The sequence below is a fragment of the Hyla sarda genome, chromosome 11 (genome assembly GCF_029499605.1).
Source record: "Hyla sarda isolate aHylSar1 chromosome 11, aHylSar1.hap1, whole genome shotgun sequence".
NCBI lineage: Eukaryota > Metazoa > Chordata > Amphibia > Anura > Hylidae > Hyla > Hyla sarda.
In genome coordinates, this window is record NC_079199.1 from 15,167,011 (window position 1) to 15,184,543 (window position 17,533).

Consider the following 17,533-nt stretch of genomic DNA (forward strand, 5'->3'; position numbering starts at 1 on the left):
TGCCTCCAGCTGTTGCAAAACTGGGGGCTGCAGTTACAGAGGGTCCTGTACTGCAGTGTTTTATAAAGTGCGCCTCCAGCTGTTGCAAAACTGGGGGCTGCAGTAACAGAGGGTCCTATACTGCAGTGTTTTATAAAGTGTGCCTCCAGCTGTTGCAAAACTACAACTCCCAGCCGTAGGCTGTCCGGGCATGCTGGGAGTTGTAGTTTTGCAACAGCTGGAGGCACACTGTTTGGAAACGACTGGATAGATGGATAGCAGCTGAATAGAAATGGTTTTCTAACAATAAACCTTATTTGTTTTAGATCCCTGAATGCCTGAAGAACAGTTATCCAAAGCCAGGCCAGCCGTGCTATCTGTATGTGATCGGAATGGTATTGACAACCCCTCTACCTGATGAACTGAACTTCAGGAGGCGGAAGCTCTATCCTCCTGAAGACACAACGCGATGCTTCGGCATCCTGACTGCCAAACCCATACCTCAGGTACCGTCACCTCCTGCCGTCCTTTTTTGTGTTTTTTCCTTTTGCATAATCCCCCACTTGTTCACATGGCGTAAAATGTGCGGCATGACAGCCTGGAAAAGAGGGGCGGACATTCCATACATTTTCCCCATCCGACAGGCGCTAAGACTAGGGATCGACCGATTATCGGTTTGGCCGATATTAGCGATTTTGCACCTTATCGGTATCGGCAATTACCTTGCCGATATTCCGATAATGCCCCGCCCCCCGCACCGCCCACACCACCACCGCACTGTGCTGCACCCCCCACCACCGCACCACACCCCCCTCCACTGCACTGGCCAGAGACCGCCACCGCCGCTGCCCCATTGCCTCCCCCATCCCCGGTTTTATAATTACCCGTTCCCAGGTCACAGTCAGTGCGCACAGCGACAGCTCAGGAGGACGCGCAGGAGCCAGAAGAAGCGTGGACCCCGGGAACAGGTAATTATAAAACCGGGGATGGGGCAGCGACGTTGGCGTTCTCTGGCCGGTGCGGTGGTGGGGGGTGCGGCGCGGTGGCGGTGATAGGAGTCAGAACCCTAGGACAGGCAAGGGACCCCAGGACACGCGGTGGTCTCTGGCATCCCAATGGAATGGAATGTTCTCCAAATATCAGGCGCCGGCAGAACATTCTGTCTCCATAGACGGCAGTGAATTTCCAGCTGATTCTGCCGCAAGAATTGACTTGTCAATTCTTTTGGTGGAGGTCGGAATCGGGAGTTCCGCTGTGTACACAGTGCAGCAGAAGCCCCCAGGATAGTTAATATTTGTGGGGAGTCAGACCACTGGGGCCCGTCTCTTGCGCTGAACTTGCCATACACCTGAGCAGGCTGTCACAGGAGCGTGTCTCCGAGGGTGGAGGCTGTAGCGCTGTGTATATTAATGTAGAACTCCTTTTAAAGGGGTACTCCGCCACTAGACATCTTATCCCCTATCCAAAGGATAGGGGATACGATGTCTGATCGCAGGGGTCCGGCCACGGGTCCCACCGCGATCTCCCTGCTGCACCTGGTGTTCATTTAGAGCAGTCTTTCCCAGCCAGTGTGCCTCCCAGCTGTTGCAAAACTACAATTCCCAGTATGGGAATTGTAGTTTTGCAACAGCTAGAGGCACACTGGTTGGGAAAGACTGATTTAGAGCGTTGGGTGCAGCTCCGGAGGCTCGTGACGTCATAATCACGCCCCCTCAATGCAAGTCTATGGGAGGGGGCATGACAACTGTCACGCCCCCTCCCATAGACTTGCATTGAGGGGGCGTGGCTGGGACATCTCAAGCTTCTGCCCCACATCACCAGTCATCCGGCACGGAGCACAGTTCGCTCTGTGCACCGGATGTCAGGGGTGCTGCAGCAGAGACTGTGGGGTTTCCCCCCACAATCAGACATCTTATCAGGTGTCTAGGGGCGAAGTACCCCTTTAAGTAGCATATGTTATCTTTGTTATTGTAGAAAGGAGACTTTTGACTGTAGTTCATTAAAGTAGTCATCCAGTGCTGAAAAACTTATCCCGTCTCCTAAGGAGAGGGGATAAGTTTCAGATCGTCGAGGACCCGGCAGCCCGCGGGAAGGGGGCGTGTTGACCACCACACGAAGCAGCAGCTAACACGCCCCCTCAATACAACTCTATGACAGAGCCGCAGCGCTGCCTTCGGCAATCTCCGGTTCTGCCATAGCGATGTATTGAGGGGGCGTGTCAGTTGCCGCTCTGTGCGGAGGTCGACGCCTGCTATCTGGCCAGCGAGCCGAGGCCCCGTACGGGAGATCACGGTGGCCCCAGCAGTCGGACCCCCTGCGATCTGAAACTTTATCCCCCTATCCTTAGGAGATGACCACTGGATATGAGGCCAGACACTGTGTCATCTGATAAAACAAGATTGAACTGTCCCCCTGTCGACTGTTTCCAATATCAGGGAGCAAACTGGTGAATATTCTTCATAGATGTGTAGATGGTTTTTAGTGCTTGTTGTTCTCCAAGTCAGTGTTTCCCAACCAGGGTGCCTCCAGCTGTTGCAAAACTACAACTCCCAACATTCCAGGACAGCCTTTGGCATGCTGGGGGATGTAGTTTTTTTGCAACAGCTGCAGGCACCCTAGTTGGTAAAACGCCACTCTAAGTGTAGGTCATGTCATTTGCAGATCCCACACTTCCCGGTCTACACCCGTTCTGGAGAAGTGACCATATCGATTGAGCTGAAGAAGTCTGGATTTACATTAACATTGCAACAACTGGAGCTCATCACCCGGCTGCACCAGTACATCTTCTCTCACATCCTTCGTCTTGAGAAACCTGCACTAGAATTCAAGCCCACCGCAGCCGACGCTGCCTATTGTGTTCTACCTCTCAATGTTGGTAAGTCGCCGATCCGTATGGACCTTTCAGACTCATTTGCATATAGTTCTTTGTAGATTACCATGATTTTACCGTAAGGGCAATGTTAAGTATCTGCAGATGCAGCTTCAACTTGTCAAGGAAATAAACGTATTGCCCTTGTTAAATATGCAGTGACCCCCCCGACCTACGATGGCCCCGACATACGATCATTTCAACATACGATGCTTTTGTATGTCGGGGCCATCGCATAAACGGCTATCCGGCAGCGCAGACTGCTTCAGCTGCTCCCGGATAGCCGTTTACGGTGCCCCGTGTGGTCCGCTGACGATCACTTACCTGTCCTCGGGGCTCCGGCGCGTCCTCTTCGGGATCCCCTGCATCGTCGGCGCTCTCCATCGTCGTCATCACGTCACTGCACACGCCGTCCCGTCATCCAATAGGAGCGGCGTGCGTAACAACATGATGGCGGCGACGGAGAGCGAGGATGCAGGGGAAGCAGAGGCCTTACGGCGCGTCAGGGACACCACGGGGACGCGGCGACAGCGATGGATGGCGACATCCCGGGCAGCGGTGACGGTCTGGAGCGGCGGGGACAGGTGAGTACAACTTCCTCTAACAGTGGTCTACAACCTGCGGACCTCCAGATGTTGCAAAACTACAACTCCCAGCATGCCCGGACAGCCGTTGGCTGTCCGGGCATGCTGGGTGTTGTACTTTTGCAACATCTGGAGGTCTGCAGGTTGTAGACCACTGTCCTATACTTTACATTGCACGGATCCCTCAACATACGATGGTTTCAACAAAGGATGGTCCATTTGGAACGGATTACCATCATATGTTGAGGGACCACTGTACTTGGTAAATATTTGATTTAATATCCTGCTTATGCCAATGCGTGACTGCTTGTCCAGAGCCTCAGGCTGCACTATAGAAAGATAAGAATGGCAACATGGCTCCTTAAAGGTGTACTCCGGTGCTCAGCATTTGGAATAAACTGTTCCGAACGCTGGAGTCGGAAGCTCGTGACGTCATATCCCCGCCCCCCTCGTGAGGTCACGCCCCCTCCCTTAGACTTGCAGGGGCGGGATGTGATGAGGGGGCAGGGCTATGAGGTCACAACACCACGACCTCCTGGCGCTGGCTCCATCGTTCAGAACAGTTTATTCCAAACACTGAGCAGCAGAGTACCCCTTTAAAGGAAATCTGCATCAAAAACAACTTATCCCCTATCCACAGGATAGGACATAAGTGTCTGATCGCGGGGGGGGGGGGGGGGGAGGGGGTTGTCCGGATGCTGGGACCCCCTGCAATCTCCTGCATGGGGCCGCAGCTCTCCTGTGCAGGAGGCTTGTTGGCCGCAGCAGACACGCCGCCTCCATGTAGTTCACACATGCTTAGTGATTGTCCTCATCCACTCAATAGTCAGGGTACTGGAGGAAGCACCTACTCACCTACTTACCTACACAAATGATCCATCAACAGAGCTGAATGCTGGAGGACACACGTGCTTAGTCTCTAGTGCTGGAGGACACACGTGCTTAGTCTCTAGTGCTGGAGGACACACGTGCTTAGTCTCTAGTGCTGGAGGACACACGTGCTCAGTCACGGTTACTAGAGGACGCGCATGCTCAGTCACGGTTACTAGAGGACGCGCATGCTCAGTCACGGTTACTAGAGGACACGCATGCTCAGTCACGGTTACTAGAGGACGCGCATGCTCAGTCACGGTTACTAGAGGACGCGCATGCTCAGTCACGGTTACTAGAGGACGCGCATGCTCAGTCACGGTTACTAGAGGACGCGCATGCTCAGTCACGGTTACTAGAGGACGCGCATGCTCAGTCACGGTTACTAGAGGACGCGCATGCTCAGTCACGGTTACTAGAGGACGCGCATGCTCAGTCACGGTTACTAGAGGACGCGCATGCTCAGTCACGGTTACTAGAGGACGCGCATGCTCAGTCACGGTTACTAGAGGACGCGCATGCTCAGTCACGGTTACTAGAGGACGCGCATGCTCAGTCACGGTTACTAGAGGACGCGCATGCTCAGTCACGGTTACCAGAGGACGCGCATGCTCAGTCACGGTTACCAGAGGACGCGCATGCTCAGTCACGGTTACCAGAGGACGCGCATGCTCAGTCACGGTTACCAGAGGACGCGCATGCTCAGTCACGGTTACCAGAGGACGCGCATGCTCAGTCACGGTTACCAGAGGATGCGCATGCCCAGTCACGGTTACCAGAGGACGCGCATGCCCAGTCACGGTTACCAGAGGACGCGCATGCCCAGTCACGGTTACCAGAGGACGCGCATGCCCAGTCACGGTTACCAGAGGACGCGCATGCTCAGTCACGGTTACCAGAGGACGCGCATGCTCAGTCACGGTTACCAGAGGACGCGCATGCTCAGTCACGGTTACCAGAGGACGCGCATGCTCAGTAACACTCTCTCCATCCGTTTAATGGGCTGAGTGCTGACGGACACTAATGCAAAGTAACTAGTGGGGCCTGTTTTTTACTTTACTTCGTGTAACATGACTTATTTTTTTTTTTTTATCCTAGTTAATGACTGTGGCACTTTGGATATAGATTTTACATTTGTGGAAGATATTGAGAAATCGGAAGCTCGTACTGGCATTCCTAGTACTCAGTATTCAGCCGAGAATCCTTTTATTTTCAAACTAGAAGACTACCAGGATGCAGTTATCATTCCAAGGTAGGTTCTTTGCTGCCCTCGCTGATACTTCAATGTGTATAATCTAAAGGGGCCATATTTCCCATGTGGGAGTTTTTTCGGGTTTCTGCATACAACCATCCTGTGTAAAAACATTTAGTTATGGAGAGATCCTCCTCCTTTCAGATAATTATGATGCAATCCATTGATCTCTCCCTCTAAAGCAGTGTTTCCCAACCAGGGTGCCTCCAGCTTTTGCAAAACTACAACTCCCAGCATGCCCGGACAGCCAACGGCTGTCCGGGCATGCTGGGAATTGTAGTTTTGCAACAGCTGGAGGCACCCTGGTTGGGAAACACTTTGATAACTGGTCCAACGGCTGTCCGGGCATGCAGGGAGTTGTAGTTTTGCAACAGCTGGAGGCACCCTGGTTGGGAAACACTGTAATAACTGGTCCAAAGGCTGTCCGGGAATGTAGGGAGTTGTAGTTTTGCAACAGCTGGAGGCACCCTGGTTGGGAAACACTTTGATAACTGGTCCAACGGCTGTCCGGGCATGCAGGGAGTTGTAGTTTTGCAACAGCTGGAGGCACCCTGGTTGGGAAACACTTTGAAAACTGGTCCAACGGCTGTCTGGGCATGCAGGGAGTTGTAGTTTTGCAACAGCTGGAGGCACACTGCTTGGGACACTGACACACACAGCATGGAGAGAATAGGAATCTCTCCCTGCTCGTTCTACTGATCAGCTGCGGTCTTACAACTCAGACCCCAACCGAATAAAAACTTTTGACAAGTCTCTAAAGCAGTGTTTCCCAACCAGTGGGCCTCCAGCTGTTGCAAAACTCTAACACCCAGCGTTTCCTGAGATCCTTCAGGTGTGAGGGCATGATGGGAGTTGTACTTTCAGCTGACAAGTTACAGGTTAGGGAACATTAGACTGGCAGGACCTTAGACAAAAATACTGATCAGCACTAAGAATGTATTTTCACCAAAATGTTTATTTTATTTCTCCAGATATCGCAATTTTGACCAGCCTCATCGATTCTACGTAGCTGATGTATACACTGACCTTACTCCACTCAGTAAATTCCCTTCCCCAGAATATGAAACGTTTGCTGAATATTATAAAACAAAGTACAACCTCGACTTGACAAACCTCAATCAGCCACTCTTGGATGTCGACCACACCTCATCACGGTACGCCAAACACGTGCGAAGCGCATTGCAGTGCTGGGGGGTGGGTGGGGGGAAGGAAATCTGCAGTGGTGCAGCTTATAGTGCAACATTTACATTCTGAGGCTTTTCTGCTATCAGGCAGCTACTGTTTATTTTTGTATCAGTTCTAATTTTTTTTATTTTAGATGATGGGGACACCTACGGACCCTGAGAATGAAGTGGTTGTAGTGTCCTTTTCTAGCTCTTCCCTTTAAAGGGTACCTTTCATCAAAAAAACTTTGGATATATTATAGATTAATGTATGCAGAATAAGTTTCCAATTGCATGTTATTAAAAATTATGCTTCTTTCTATTTAATTTTCCACTTTGAAAAAAAAATGACCACTAGGGGTCTCCCTACCACTCCTGGCTGCAAGCTTTTTTTTTATAGATTTCAGACTCATGCTGGAGTCCTAAATCTCAGACTGCAGCCAGGACACAGACAAGCTCAGCACTGCTCCCTGCCTGTCAATCAGAGGCAGGCGCCAGCACTGTGCTCCTAGCACAGCAGGGCATACTCCTGACTCTGCCTTACTGCATGCCCTCATTCATTTTACTATCTGAGCTCCGATCTTTCTTCTCTCTGCACATTCAGTTGTAAACGGAGAGGAGAAGATTCAGAGCTGCCAGCTGAGCTTGTCTGTGTCCCGGCTGCAGTCTGAGATTTAGGACTCCAGCATGAGTCTGAAATCTATAAAAAGGGCTTGCGCCCAGGACTGGTAGGGAGACCCCTTGTGGTCATTTTTTTCAAAGTGGAAAATACAATAGAAAGAAGGATATTTTTTAATAACATGCGATTGGAAAGTTATTCTGCAAACAAGAATCTATAATATATCCAAAGGTTTTTTTTTGTTGAAAGGTGGTATCCTTTAAAGGGGTGCTCCTGCATTTAAAAACATATATCCCCCTATCCACAGGGCAGCATGGTGGCTTAGTGTTTAGCACTGTCATCGTCTTGCAGCATTGGGGTCCTGGGTTCATATCCCCCCACGTACAACATCTGTAAAGAGTCTGTATGTTCTCCCTGTATTTTGTAAGGGTTTTTTACCGCACACTCCAAAACATATTGTCAGGTGAATTTAGATTGTAAGCCCCAATGGGGACAAGGACCAATTTGAGTGTACAGTGCTGCGAAAGGGTCCGACCTCTGGGCACGAGCATGTGTTCTGTGCATCCTCTTTGGGAGCGCCAGACGTACCAAGCACTGTAGGGTATCTTGGGTGCTCCCATAGAGAATGCGAGAATCGCATGCCGATCCCACGCTCCATACAGCGAAAAGATTTGTGGTCCTATTCTTGAGATCATGGGGGGGTCAAAAAGGTCAGATCCTACCTCCCACCCGCAATCGGACACTTAGCTCCTACCCTGGGCATAAGGGATAATTTATTTTTGGCTGGAGTACCCCTTTTATAGTGGCGCCCCCAGCCACCTAGCTGTACAGTGAATAAGGGGATGCGGCAATGTGGCCTATTTATCTTCCAGATCACTAGGGGTCCTAGAGGTTTGGCCCCTACCAATCAAAACAGTAAGGCATGTTGAAGCATCACGCCATTACTATGTAAAGACTGGGAAGAATTTAAACACTCTAGGCCAGTATTTCCCAACCAGAGTGCCTCCAGCTGTTGCAAAACTACAACTCCCAGCATGCCCGGACAACCTTTGGCTGTCCGGGCATGCTGGGAGTTGTAGTTTTGCAACAGCTGGAGGCACCTTCATTGGGAAACACTGCTATAGCCATTCATAAGAATTAGAGATGAGCGAACTTACAGTAAATTCGATTCGTCACGAACTTCTCGGCTCGGCAGTTGATGACTTATCCTGCATAAATGAGTTCAGCTTTCAGGTGCTCCCGTGGGCTGGAAAAGGTGGATACAGTCCTAGGAGACTCTTTGCTAGGACTGTATCCACCTTTTCCAGCCCACCGGAGCACCGGAAAGCTGAACTAATTTATGCAGGAAAAGTCAGCAACCGCCGAGCTGAGAAGTTCGTGACGAATTGAATTTACTGTAAGTTCGCTCATCTCTGATAAGAATCTCTCAATTCACTGACAGCAAGCATAGACATTGAAAATAGTTAGTAATTGAATTTGGACTTGTTGTTTATCCTTTAGCCTGAACCTGCTGACTCCACGCCACCTGAATCAGAAGGGGAAGGCTCTCCCATTAAGCAGCGCCGAAAAAAGGAAAGCCAAGTGGGAAAGTTTACAGAACAAACAGGTAAAGTGTCCGAAATATTTGGATTGTGTAACCGGAGACTCGCTGCTTGTGGCCTCCAGTAAACGCGTCTTTTTTTGTTTCTTTTTTTTCGGGAAAGATTCTGGTTCCAGAACTCTGTGCTATTCACCCCATCCCAGCGTCCTTGTGGAGGAAAGCTGTGTGCTTGCCAAGCATTCTGTATCGCCTGCATTGTCTCCTGACGGCAGAGGAGCTGAGGGCCCAGACGGCCATCGATGCAGGCGTTGGCGTGGAAGCCCTTCCTGAGGATTTCCGGTAAGAGCCGCTTAGGGGTTTGCTCACGCTGCGGAACCTCCGGAAGATTCCGTAAGGTGGCCGCCGCCGAAACCACTTCAGCGGTAGAACCGCGGGGCACTGTGATGTCACCATTGACGGCTATGCAGTGCTCGCGGAATTCCCCGCAAGGATTTAACACATTCTTTCTTTGCACAGAACAATTTCAGCGGCAGAATTGTCCGCCGCTGAAATTCCGCAGTGTCAACGTGTCTCGCAGTAGACTCACACGGACGGTAGACCCATTCACACTGCGCAGAATTCTACACGCGGAATTCCGCAGTGTGAACGTAGCCTAAAACATCTTGGTACATGGTTATATGGAACCTAATTCTCCTGGAGTAAGATCTCCTCCGAAAGGTCTTTTCAACGGGTTTTACAGATAAGGACAAGATCAATGTGTGACCCCTGGGACAACCATCTCAGTGTTTCCCAAACAGTGTGCCTCCAGCTGTTGCAAAACTACAACTCGCTGTCCGGGCATGCTAGGAGTTGTAGTTTTGCAAAAGCCAGAGGTACACTCGTTGGAAAACAATGTTCTAAAGCAGTGTTCCCCAACCTGTGGCTCTCCAGCTTTTGCAAAAACACAACTCTCTGTATGTTCTGACAGCCTTAGGATGAGCCTTAGCATGATGGGAGTTGTAGATTCTCTGGCGCTCTTCATTGGGGGACACCAAACTGATGGGGTATATGCTCTTGCCACTAGGAGGTGCTGACACTAGGGAAAAAAAATCTGCAAAAATAAAAAAGGAGAGAAAACTAAACTAAAACTAAACTTTTAGCCTAAAACTAGGAAAATAACAAAGAGAAAAAAGACGAGGTCTGGGGAGCCCTCAGTCCTGTGTCTTTCCTCCTGCTGACACTAGCTAAAACGGATGACCTCACTGCAGGCGGGAGGGTATATCCTGCCAGGGAGGAGCAGACTTTTTTTTTTTCCTAGTGGCAAGAGCATGTATCCATAAGTTCGGTGCCCCCCAATGAGAGCTACGAGAAAGAGAGATTTTAAGGTGAGTACAAAAATCTCCTTTTTGTAACAGCTGAAGATCCGCTGGTGGGAGGTCATTGGTCTAGACTGCTAGTACCCTGGGGAGGGGGTGGAAAATACTGACTAGCGCTGCAGAATGTATTTTTATATTTAACCAAGCACAAAGACAATCAAAGCTTTGCCCATTCAATCCTATGGAAAGTTCTGCATCTTGACTCAGCGCCATATGTTTAGTAGTGGCTGTACCTAGTATTACAGCTCCTTTCCCTTCAATAAACTGCTCTGAGTTGTAATACCAGGCTTCACCACCACTACTAATATGTACGGCGCTGGCGCTGTGCCTGGTAAACAGTGATGGTATAAGGGTACCAAGTGTCGGACCTCCAGGGATCTGCCATTGCCTATACTAAGGATAAGCCATCACTGGAAGTACTGTAGAGTCGCTTTCTAAACTAAAGCCTGGAATTTTACGCAGGAAAAAGATTTGTGCAATTAGTCTAGATCAGTGATGGCGAACCTGTGGCACGCCGAGCCCCCTCTGTGGGCACGCCACAGGCCCCTGTCACATTCCGGATATTCCTGTGTCCCGAAAGGTCATTTCGGGACACAAGGATGTCCCGGTTACCTCTCTGCGGTCCCGCTTTAGCTTTAAAAACGCAGGGACCGCCGGGAGGTAGAGCACGCAGGGACGTCACGCCACTGATGTCCCATGCGTGCGCCCGGAAAGCAGAGCGGAGCATCGGGGAGGACCGAGAATGACGCGCGCATGGTAAGTGACCAGCGGGACGTCATCTTCGGTGTTCCGACACAGACATACAGCCTCCAGCCATACACTGTATATGGCTGGAGGCTGTATGTCTGTGGGGGGACACTGGCTGCCCCTAATGTGGGGCGACACTGGCTGCCCCTAATGTGGGGCGACACTGGCTGCCCCTAATGTGGGGCGACACTGGCTGCCCCTAATGTGGGGCGACACTGGCTGCCCCTAATGTGGGGCGACACTGGCTGCCCCTAATGTGGGGCGACACTGGCTGCCCCTAATGTGGGGCGACACTGGCTGCCCCTAATGTGGGGCGACACTGGCTGCCCCTAATGTGGGGGGGAGTATACTGCCAAGCTAATGTGTATTCTTATTTCATTGCTGTGCTGGCACTTTGAGGGGAAAAAAGTTGGCGTGCATTACGGTTCGGGCACTCGGGCTCAAAAAGGTTTGCCATCACTGGTCTAGATTATACAGTCATGGATGTAAATGTTGGCACCCCTGAAATTTTTCTAGAAAATGAAGTATTTCTCACAGAAAAGGATTGCAGTAACACATGTTTTTCTATACACGCTTATTCCCTTTGTGTGTATCGGAACAATAAAAAAGGAGGAAAAAAAGCAAATTGGACATAATGTCACCAAACTCCAAAAATGGTCTGGACAATATTATTGGCACCCTTTACTTAATATTTGGTCGCACACCCTTTGGAAAAAATAACTGAAATCAGTGGCTTCCTATAACCATCAATAAGCTTCTTACACCTCTCAGCCGGAATGTTGGACTCTTCCTTTACAAACTGCTCCAGGTCTTTTATTGGAAGGCGCCTTTTCCCAACAGCAATTTTAAGATCTCTCCACAGGTGATCAATGGGATTTAGATCTGGACTCATTGCAGCCACTTCATAACTCTCCAGCGCTTTGTTGTCATCCATTTCTGGGGCTTTTTGACGTATGTTTGGGGTCATTGTCCTGCTGGAAGACCCAAGATCTCGGACGCAAACCCAGCTTTCTGACACTGGGCTGTACAGTGCGACCCAAAATCCATTGGTAATCCTCAGATTTCATGATGTCTTGTACACATTCAAGGCCCCCAGTGCCAGAGGCAGCAAAACAACCCAAAACATCACTGACCTCCACCATATATCACTGTAGGTTCTGTGTTCTTTTCTTTGTAGGCCTCATTCCGTTTTCGGTAAACAGTAGAATGATGAGCTTTACCAAAAAGCTCTATCTTGGTCTCATCTGTCCACAAGATGTTTTCCCAGAAGGATTTTGGTTACTCAAGTTCATTTTGGTAAAATGTAGTCTTTCTTTTTTATGTCTCTGTGTCAGCAGTGGGGTCCTCCTGGGTCTCCTCCATAGTGGGGTCCTCCTGGGTCTCCTCCATAGTGGGGTCCTCCTGGGTCTCCTCCATAGTGGGGTCCTCCTGGGTCTCCTCCATAGTGGGGTCCTCCTGGGTCTCCTCCATAGTGGGGTCCTCCTGGGTCTCCTCCATAGTGGGGTCCTCCTGGGTCTCCTCCATAGTGGGGTCCTCCTGGGTCTCCTCCATAGTGGGGTCCTCCTGGGTCTCCTCCATAGTGGGGTCCTCCTGGGTCTCCTCCATAGTGGGGTCCTCCTGGGTCTCCTCCATAGTGGGGTCCTCCTGGGTCTCCTCCATAGTGGGGTCCTCCTGGGGCTCCTCCATAGTGGGGTCCTCCTGGGGCTCCTCCATAGTGGGGTCCTCCTGGGGCTCCTCCATAGTGGGGTCCTCCTGGGGCTCCTCCATAGTGGGGTCCTCCTGGGTCTCCTCCATAGTGGGGTCCTCCTGGGTCTCCTCCATAGTGGGGTCCTCCTGGGTCTCCTCCATAGCGTTTCATTTCATTTAAATGTTGACGGATAGTTCGCGCTGACACTGATGCTCCCTGAGCCTGCAGGACAGCTTGAATATCTTTGGAACTTGTTTGGGGCTGCTTATCCACCATCCGGACTATCCTGCGTTTACACCTTTCATCTATTTTTCTCTTCTGTCCACGCCCAGGGAGATTATCTACAGTGCCATGGGGTAGCAAACTTCTTGATAATGTTGCGCACTGTGGACAAAGGCAAATCTAGATCTCTGGAGATGGACTTGTAACCTTGAGATTGTTGATATTTTCCCACAATTTTGGTTCTCAAGTCCTCAGACAGTTCTCTTCTCCTCTTTCTGTTGTCCATGCTTAGTGTGGCACACACAGACACACAATGCAAAGACTAAGTGAACTTCTCTCCTTTTTATCTGCTTTCAGGTTGGATTTTTATATTGCCCACACCTGTTACTTGCCCCAGGTGAGTATAAAGGAGCATCACAGGCTTGAAACAATCTTGTTTTTCCACAATTTTGAAAGGGTGCCAATAATTTTGTCCAGCCCATTTTTGGATTTTGGTGACATTATGTCCAATTTGCTTTTTTTCCTCCTTTTTTGGTTTAGTTCCAATCCACACAAAGGGAATAAACATGTGTATAGCAAAATATGTGTTACTGCAATCCTTTTCTGTGAGAAATACTAAATTTTTTGAAACATTTCAGGGGTGCCAACATTTACGGCCCTGACTGTATCTGGAATATGATTGTACATTGTTATAAGAACGCAGCTGTTTGAAAGCAGAACTAGGATCAGTCTCTTAATAAGAAATTATAAAATATATATATGTAAATGTTAGGGATGTCCCGATACTGGTATTGGTATCGGGGCCGATACTAGCCATTTGCATGGTATCGGGGGAGTCGTTTAATGTCCCCGATACCTGGTGCCGCTCTGCTGCCCCGTTCTCCCATCCTCCGGTCTGCATCATAGTGGTCTATGGAGGAGCATGTGACATATACGTCACTCCGCCTCCTCCCCTGCGCCCAGCGTAACGCTACAGAGGAAGCAGAGTGACGTGTATGTCTCATGCTCCTCCATAGGACGACACGATGCGGACGGGAGAACCCGACCCGAGAAGGTGAGCTGCCTGCAAGGAGGGGGCTGCTACTAATGTCTAAGCGGAGTGGCCCTGCTGCTGTCTAAAGGGGGGGGGGCCCTGCTGCTGTCTAAAGGGGGGGGGGCCCTGCTGCTGTCTAAAGGGGGGGGGGCCCTGCTGCTGTCTAAAGGGGGGGGGCCCTGCTGCTGTCTAAAGGGGGGGGGGGGCCCTGCTGCTGTCTAAAGGGGGGGGGGGCCCTGCTGCTGTCTAAAGGGGGGGGGCCCTGCTGCTGTCTAAAGGGGGGGGGCCCTGCTGCTGTCTAAAGGGGGGGGGGCCCTGTTGCTGTCTAAAGGGGGGGGGCCCTGTTGCTGTCTAAAGGGGGGGGCCCTGTTGCTGTCTAAAGGGGGGGCCCTGTTGCTGTCTAAAGGGGGGGGCCCTGTTGCTGTCTAAAGGGGGGGGGCCCTGTTGCTGTCTAAAGGGGGGGGGGCCCTGTTGCTGTCTAAAGGGGGGGGGCCCTGTTGCTGTCTAAAGGGGGGGGCCCTGCTGCTGTCTAAGGTGGGGGGGCCCTGCTGCTGTCTAAAGGGGGGGGGGCCCTGCTGCTGTCTAAGGATGGGGGCCCTGCTGCTGTCTAAGGTGGGGGGGGGCCCTGCTGCTGTCTAAGGGGGGGGCCCTGCTGCTGTCTAAAGGGGGGGGGCCCTGCTGCTGTCTAAAGGGGGGGGGGCCCTGCTGCTGTCTAAAGGGGGGGGGCCCTGCTGCTGTCTAAAGGGGGGGGGCCCTGTTGCTGTCTAAAGGGGGGGGCCCTGCTGCTGTCTAAGGTGGGGGGGGCCCTGCTGCTGTCTAAAGGTGGGGGGGGGGCCCTGCTGCTGTCTAAGGATGGGGGCCCTGCTGCTGTCTTAAGGGGGGGTCCCTGCTGCTGTCTAAAGGGGGGGTCCCTGCTGCTGTCTAAAGGGTGGGGGGCCCTGCTGCTGTCTAAAGGGTGGGGGGCCCTGCTGCTGTCTAAACGGGGGGGGGGGGGGGGGGCCCTGCTGCTGTCTAAAGGGGGGGGGGGCCCTGCTGCTGTCTAAAGGGGGGGGGCCCTGCTGCTGTCTAAAGGGGGGGGGGCCTGCTGCTGTCTAAAGGGGGGGGGCCTGCTGCTGTCTAAAGGGGGGGGGGCCCTGCTGCTGTCTAAGGTGGGGGGCGGGGGCCTGCTGCTGTCTAAGGTGGGGGGGGGGGCCTGCTGCTCTCTAAAGGGGGGGGCCCTGCTGCTGTCTACAGGGGGGCGGGCCCTGCTGCTGTCTACAGGGGGGCGGGCCCTGCTGCTGTCTAAAGGGGGGGGGGCCCTGCTGCTGTCTAAAGGGGGGGGGCCCTGCTGCTGTCTAAGGTGGGGGGGGGGCCCTGCTGCTGTCTAAGGTGGGGGGGGGCATGCTGCTGTCTAAGGTGGGGGGGGGGGGCATGCTGCTGTCTAAGGTGGGGGGGGGCATGCTGCTGTCTAAGGTGGGGGGGGCGTGCTGCCGTCTAAGGTGGGGGGGGGCGTGCTGCCGTCTAAGGTGGGGGGGGGCGTGCTGCCGTCTAAGGTGGGGGGAGGGGGGCGTGCTGCCGTCTAAGGTGGGGGGGGGGGGGGCGTGCTGCCATCTAAGGTGGGGGGGGGGCGTGCTGCCGTCCAAGGGGGGGGGGGCGTGCTGCCGTCTAAAAGGGGGGCCCTGCTGCTGTCTAAAGGGGGGGGGGCCCTGCTGCTGTCTAAAGGGGGGGGGGCCCTGCTGCTGTCTAAAGGGGGGGGGCCCACTGTCTAAAGGGGGGCTGTGGTCTACAGGGGGGCTGCTACTAATGACTGCCAGGGGGATACTACCTACTATTAAAGACAATCTTACAGCAGAGTCACCTGCACTAACCTGAATGTATAGGTAGGTAGTGCCGGTGACCCGGTTTCTATCGCTGCTCTCCATGTGGTCATCGATCTCGCCACCAATACAAATTCCCTGTTCTGCCCAATGGAGAAGAGAAATCTTGGCTCGTACTACAGCAGCCGCCTCCATTATACACAACATGGACCCTCATATCATACGGTAAACAGCGCCAGAAACCGCGTCACCCTGGGGTCAGATTCCCTTTAAAATATAAGTACTCGTATTTGGTATCGGCGAGTACTAGAATTAAAGTATTGGTACTCGTACTCGGTCTTAATAACTGTAGTTGTAGTTTTTCAACAGCAGGAGGCTCTCTGGTTGGGAACACACTGAATGTAGTTATGCATTAGGCTTGATGAGAACATTTATTTTTATGTATTTTTTCCTCTCTCCTGCAGATATCCCAATTTGGATTTCGGGTGGAAAAGGTCCATCGATAGTAAATCGTTCACCTCGAGCCTCAGCCCCCCGACATCCGACCCAGTGAGTGACTCCAAACTGGGTGTGGCTGTGATCCCTGACCTTGCGGCTAAACTGGATGCCCCCGCAGAAAACCATGACCAAATGTCTGTGAACTGTTCAGAGCCCTGTCCGAAATCTCCCAGCATCCTCCAGGCAGCGCCTGCACCAGGCGATCTCAAAGTGTTTAACGGCGTCTCCTGCAACGGTCTTACAAATGGCGATGGCGACGTTTGCCCGGGGAGTCGGTCGACTTGCTGCAAACAACTACCTGTTCAATCCTCTACCTCATTAACCCTTGAGAATATTCCTATTGAGAACCAGCCGGCTGCCAACAGTGAATGTACTGTGAGTGACAATAACGCTACCAAACCTACCTCAGGTGGGAGTCCCGGCCCCGCGGCCAGTACGGACGCCGTATCTGTGGTGAACGGTGGAAAGTGCGAACTCGGGACTTCCAACGGGTACTCCTCAAAGACTCTCGGGCCCAACCCTGGTCTTATCCTGCAGGCTTTGACGTTGTCCAATGCCAGTGATGGGTTTAATCTGGAGCGTCTTGAAATGTTGGGTGACTCCTTTCTGAAACACGCCATCACCACCTACCTGTTCTGCACCTACCCCGATGCTCATGAGGGTCGTCTTTCTTACATGAGAAGCAAGAAGGTTAGTAATTCTTATATATATATATATATATATATATATATATATATATACACACTGCTCAAAAATAAAGTGAACACTTAAACAACACAATGTAACTCCAAGTCTCTGACACTTCTGTGAGATCACACTGTCCACTCAGGAAGAACACTGATTGACAATCAATTTCACATGGAACAGACAACAGGTGGAAATTATAGGCAATTAGCACGACACCCCCAATAAAGGAGTGGTTCTGCAGGTGGTGACCACATACCACTTCTCAGTTCCTATGTTTCCTGGCTGATGTTTTGGTCACCTTTGAATGCTGGCGGTGCTTTCACTCTAGTGGTAGCATGAGACTGAGTCTACAACCCACACACGTGGCTCAGGTAGTGCAGCTCATCCAGGATGGCACATCAATGCGAGCTGTGGCAAGAAGGTTTGCTGTGTCTGTCAGCGTAGTGTCCAGAGCATGGAGGCGCTATCAGGAGACAGGCCAGTACATCAGGAGACATGGAGGAGGCCGTAGGAGGGCAACAACCCAGCAGCAGGACCGCTACCTCCACCTTTGTGCAAGGAGGAGCACTGCCAGAGCCCTGCAAAATGACCGCCAGCAGGCCACAAATGTGCATGTGTCCACTCAAACGGTC

At 51.9% G+C, this 17,533-nt stretch overlaps 1 protein-coding gene across 1 annotated transcript in view; it reads left to right on the forward strand.

Annotated features, from left to right (window-relative positions):
* The window catches only part of DICER1 (dicer 1, ribonuclease III), a gene marked incomplete in the record, with an annotated part of 69,014 nt that overhangs the window by 46,617 nt on the left and 4,864 nt on the right, over window positions 1-17,533 (forward strand). The window contains 7 exon segments of the mRNA XM_056544895.1: window positions 306-485; window positions 2,641-2,854; window positions 5,401-5,554; window positions 6,526-6,708; window positions 8,837-8,942; window positions 9,040-9,215; window positions 16,181-16,904. Of these exon segments, the coding sequence (XP_056400870.1) occupies window positions 306-485; window positions 2,641-2,854; window positions 5,401-5,554; window positions 6,526-6,708; window positions 8,837-8,942; window positions 9,040-9,215; window positions 16,181-16,904 (1,737 nt within the window).